Source organism: Corticium candelabrum, chromosome 6 (assembly GCF_963422355.1).
Source record: "Corticium candelabrum chromosome 6, ooCorCand1.1, whole genome shotgun sequence".
Lineage (NCBI taxonomy): Eukaryota > Metazoa > Porifera > Homoscleromorpha > Homosclerophorida > Plakinidae > Corticium > Corticium candelabrum.
Window position 1 is genome coordinate 8,095,818 of NC_085090.1, and position 5,000 is coordinate 8,100,817.

General features: G+C 46.5%; 1 protein-coding gene across 1 annotated transcript in view; it reads left to right on the forward strand.

Moving 5' to 3' along the window:
• Positions 1–5,000, forward strand: part of LOC134180945 (uncharacterized) — a 9,404-nt gene that overhangs the window by 281 nt on the left and 4,123 nt on the right. Inside the window, exons 1-4 of the mRNA XM_062648128.1 lie at positions 1–3,367; positions 3,563–3,692; positions 3,748–3,876; positions 4,899–5,000. The exon at positions 1–3,367 is cut by the window's left edge and continues 281 nt beyond it; the exon at positions 4,899–5,000 is cut by the window's right edge and continues 27 nt beyond it. Coding sequence (XP_062504112.1) covers positions 1–3,367; positions 3,563–3,692; positions 3,748–3,876; positions 4,899–5,000 — 3,728 coding nt within the window. The remainder of the gene's footprint in view (positions 3,368–3,562; positions 3,693–3,747; positions 3,877–4,898) is intronic.

Consider the following 5,000-nt stretch of genomic DNA (forward strand, 5'->3'; position numbering starts at 1 on the left):
TGACGCATCTGTTGCGTCGGTTGGCACGGTGGACTTCAGTGTGACGGCTGTGAACAAATTTTCAAGCCCTCACGATTTTGTTTTCTTCGATTTCCGAAGAATTTCGGTCAAGTCGATGAGTCCTGTTGAAGGGGGCGTGTCCAGAAAGGGCGTGGTCACTATAAGTGGAGAGGGTTTCTACCCGTCGGGAGAGACGGCGTGTTTGGCGAGCGGTGTGAGGTTGTCGAGTGCTGTCTTTCTCAATAGTTCGGCTCTTCGATGTGACATTCCGCCCGTTTATGTGTCGATGCGAGTGTCAATCAAGGTCTCGTTGAATGGTGGAGATTCGAGTGGGATTATACCTGCAAACGACTCGGTCACCACCCTGACGTTTTACTACGATGCTCCACGATTGCTCAGTGCCGTTTTTTCCGGATCACTGTCTGAGATATCGCTGGAGTTCAACACGAAAGTCGAGATCGGTGGTGAAGATGAGACAAATTCGGGTCGAAATCCTGACTGCAAGACGATTCTCGATGATCAAAGTTATAGGTTAGTCGGAGGCGACAATGCATCGTGTCACTGGGCAACACAACAGCAGAGACGAGTCGTCGTCTCTCTTCCTTCAACAGCGAGAGTTCTTATCGGATCAACGTTGACTCTACGGGGTGAAAACGTGAGAGTTCGTTGGCAGTTGTTCTCTCGTCTTGCAAGAGGAAATACGATCGTGATCGTTCCATTCGACGTGCAACGTCCGGTTGCCATCATTGAAGGCCCGTCTCTCATTCCGGTCTGTGGAAACGTGACGATAACGGGAAGGAATTCTCAAACAGTCGGATATGCACCACTCAATTTCAAATGGTGGATCTCAAGCTATGATACTAATGACGTACCCGATTTGAGCATATACGACGTCAGCACGTTGGACGTTCCATCTAATTGGTTTAGATCGAACGTAACGTATGCAGTCCATCTCATTGTGAGCAGTCACCTCGGGTTTATCAGCAAGGCGGCCAACTACACTTTAACAAAGGCCACATCGTCTGTTCCGGTTATCGAGATACTTGGACCATTAGAGAGAACTATTTACTGCTCTGACGATCTCTTCCTAGAGAGTGACGTCTCCTTGCCGTTGTGTAATCATCAGACATCCATTCGTGGCTATCAATGGATACTGACGCTCAACAATCAGTCAGTCCCGTTAGACTCGATTATTAGCAACACGTTAGTTCTTAGAATCCCATCTGGAACTCTTGCCTGTAATCACGTATACCACGCGTGGTTATCCGTCCGCAGCTCGAATCGTTTACATCAAAGTGACCGCATCACCGACTCCTCGTTGGTCATCATAGAAACCAGGGAGAAAGAACTAGATGCACGTATAGTGGGCGGTACTGCCTGGTCGATATCACAACTACAGGTGTTTCGTTTGGACGGTTCTCTCTCACTCGACCCGAACGGTGACGACGATGCCAATTATGAGTGGGACTGTGTCATATACAATACTACATCACCATGTGTTAACGCATCGTCAGGTTATGTGCTAATGTTTCCAGACGACAGCTTCGCCTACGATGAGCCTGTCGACCTCAATCCTCAGCAATCATACACAATCACTTTGAACTACACAAAGATTGGCCGTCTGTTCAGCATCTCACAAGCAGTCATCACCATCACTGACGACCCTGAAGAAGTCCCTGTAGTTGGCATTGTCCCACCCGCTAACATACAGTCCATCAATCCATCAGAGCAGGTCACACTCCAAGCATACGTTGACAGTTATTTTAATACGACAATCAAATGGTCAAGTCCGTCAGACCTTCCCGGATACGGACGCCTCAATATGACCGATCCGAATGTAATATCAACTCCCAATCAATATCAACTCGTTTCCAGTATTTCCAAACTGTCAACAGAAAGTGGAGACCTTAGAAAATATCTTTTAGTCACCAGTGAAGACGACGACGATTTACGAAGTGTTTACTTGTCTATACTACCTGATTCACTACGGCCTGGTATTCCATATCGATTTCGAGTGACAGCAACCAATGAGTTTGGCTCAAATTTTGCGGAAGTGACCATCAAGACTGCTCCCGTTCCATCAGGCTGTCACGTCATCGTTGAGCCACCGATAGGCCAAGCGCTTGACACATTCGTGATACAAGCCGTTGGATGTGTGGTGGAGCCAACTCGATATCCGTTGATCTATCGTTATGGCACAAAGAGAACGAACGACGACGAGATTGAGTGGCTCGGTGGCGTAACATACAGAAGCAGTCTGGCGTCTCTATTGCCAGTCGGAAATCGAGACGACGGATTTGAATTGTTGGTGTTTGCTCGGGTTGAAGACAATCAAGGTGTGCATCAGACGTTCTCATCTACAGCCATCATCAACGACAGCAACTCGACTAATCTCACTCTACACGAAGCACGAATCGCGACCAAAGCGGCTACACACTGGCGTTCAGCTCTTCGTAGTCTACAGGCCGTTCTATCAACGATCAATGCCGATCCCACTCGATTCGTACCAGAACAAGTTGATTCGTTCAAGTCAGTGAGCGTCGGTGTTCTCAACGATCTGTCCACTCATTCGATTCCAAGACAAAAGGGTGACCTAATGCAACTGCTAGTAATCCTACAAGAGTTGACCGAAAAAACTGACGCCAACAACGTGGCTGATGCGAATACTAAGACGGTAATATCTCTTGTGGAATCCGCAGTGTCTGACGTCGTTAACTCAGACGTAGAGAATCATTTTGATGCTGGTTTCTCGGCGCACGAAGGTGCACAGGTATTGACCATCTACAGCAATCTGTTACCAGACGAACACAACGACGTCGTACAAAATCAAGTAACAGAGAGTCTACGGCGAGTGGTAGACAAGGTGGGCTTCGGTATGTGTAAACAACAGACGTACGGTAGCGTGAAGGAGTCGGCCGTGTTTGGTCTCGGTGCATTGGAGACGTCGATTTCAACACCACTTGGTCAACACCGCGTCGGCTGCTCTCTCGAAACAACAACTAACTGCAATATCAACGACGATGACAACCTACTGGTTGACTACGATTCATCTCTTTCTCGTGGATACTTAACCTGGAGTTGTCACAACAACGAAACGTGCAACGGTGTGTGCACTGTCTCTGCACACATCACTGCAAATCTCTTCCAGACTCCTTCCGTTCACGATCCTGTTCACAAGAGTGACACCATTTCGCTCTCTCTGCTCGATCCAAAGTCAGGAGAAGAGCTGGAAATCGGGAATTTGGACGAGCCAGTTGTGTTTACTCTCAAGTTGACGGTGCCGAGCGAACGAAACGGGGAAGTACAATGCGTGTATAGAGACGAGGAGCTGGATAGAATGAGTACAGACGGATGTGTCACTCGATTGGTAAGTCAACAGTCGTACACACCAACTCATGTACTTGCTTGTTTATCTGGTGATTTTCCTGCTTGGTTTTCCTTCATATTTACCTTCGTCTATCACCCAATTCTTCCATCTACATGCTCGTCCATCTTGTCGTCTCGTTCTGTCTGTCTTTGTCTCATTATTCACAACTACATGACTGTCCTGTCTTTATTCCAGGATGATGGTGTATCAGACACGGACGTATTACCAATCGGATCACCTGTCTACTGCGAATGCAACCACTTGAGTGTATTCCTTGTTGTCGAGCAATGTCCACCAGGTTTCTATGGTAACCAGTGTGAACACAGTAAGCCACTTCAACTGACACTTTGTGACATCATTAATTGGTTTTACTGTCGTAGAATGCCCGCAGGGTTTGTGGGGAATTGATTGTTCAAAGTCTTGCGATTGCAACTCAAGGGGCCCTTGTTACCATGTCGACGGGCAATGCGACTGTCAGAGTGGATGGATAGGAGAACGTTGCGATACAAGTGAGTTGTGTTGGCCTAGCAAGCAGCTTCTGTGTTTACTCTATACGGGGGGGGGGGGGGGGGGGGGTGAGGCTAAATCATTAAAAGACTAAAGTTGTTGGGAGAGTTTGACGGTTGCCACACAAACTTTACACAAAAACTGAAAACTAAATCAATAATTCGCCTTCCATTTGGAAACAAAGACTTAGTGAGAGGACAACAATTATACTGTAAACGACAAATATTGCGTCTTGCAACAGTTTCGTGTCAAAGTCTACCAAGACATTGTTTGCTTTGAAGAATTCTTGTCAGTACCTAGTACTGTAGTGTATTACAGTATCAGTAGATGTATGCTAGTGACATTTGGGCGGAAGACACCTGGTTGAGGTGTGTGTGTGTGTGTGCATGCGTGTGTGTGTGTGTGTGTGTGTGTGTGTGTGTGTGTGTGTGTGTGTGTGTGTGTGTCCAGTGTGTGTGTGTGTGTGTGTGTGTGTGTGTGTGTGTGTGTGTGTGTGTGTGTGTGTGTGTGTGTGTGTGTGTGTGCGCGCGCGTGGATGTATGTATGTGTGTGTACTACTTCTTTGCCACTGACATGTCAATGACATACATAGTCTTCTGTATATTTGCTACACGCAATGTCCCTGATCAGATGACTTAGCTGGCGCAATCCTCGCCTTACTGGCATGCGACTGAAAGCAAACACTCGCTCTTGAAGACTTCCAAACGCCAATGAAACTCAGACAGAAGCTAATACTGACTTGAGTACTATTTACTTGTATGAGAGTAAATCAGTATACTAGATCAGTGTCATCAACATGTGCTTTGGACTCCAGCACAGCGCGTATTACTTACACAAAAAGCTTGTCAAAAATTCATTTTAACAAATTACAAAAAAATTTTGTTAGACAAAATATTTGTCGTTTACAGTAGTTAGACATGCTATTAAACAAGATGATACTAGAGTATGATGATACACCAGCCCTTCCTATTACGAATGGTGATGACACTTACATAACTGAGAGAACGCGTTGCTTATTGTTTAGGTTGTGTTGAAGGGTTTTGGGGCAAAAACTGCTCGACAGTTTGTGATTGTCAGAATGGAGCTGCGTGTTCCCCTGAAACTGGGACGTGTACGTGTGCAGAGG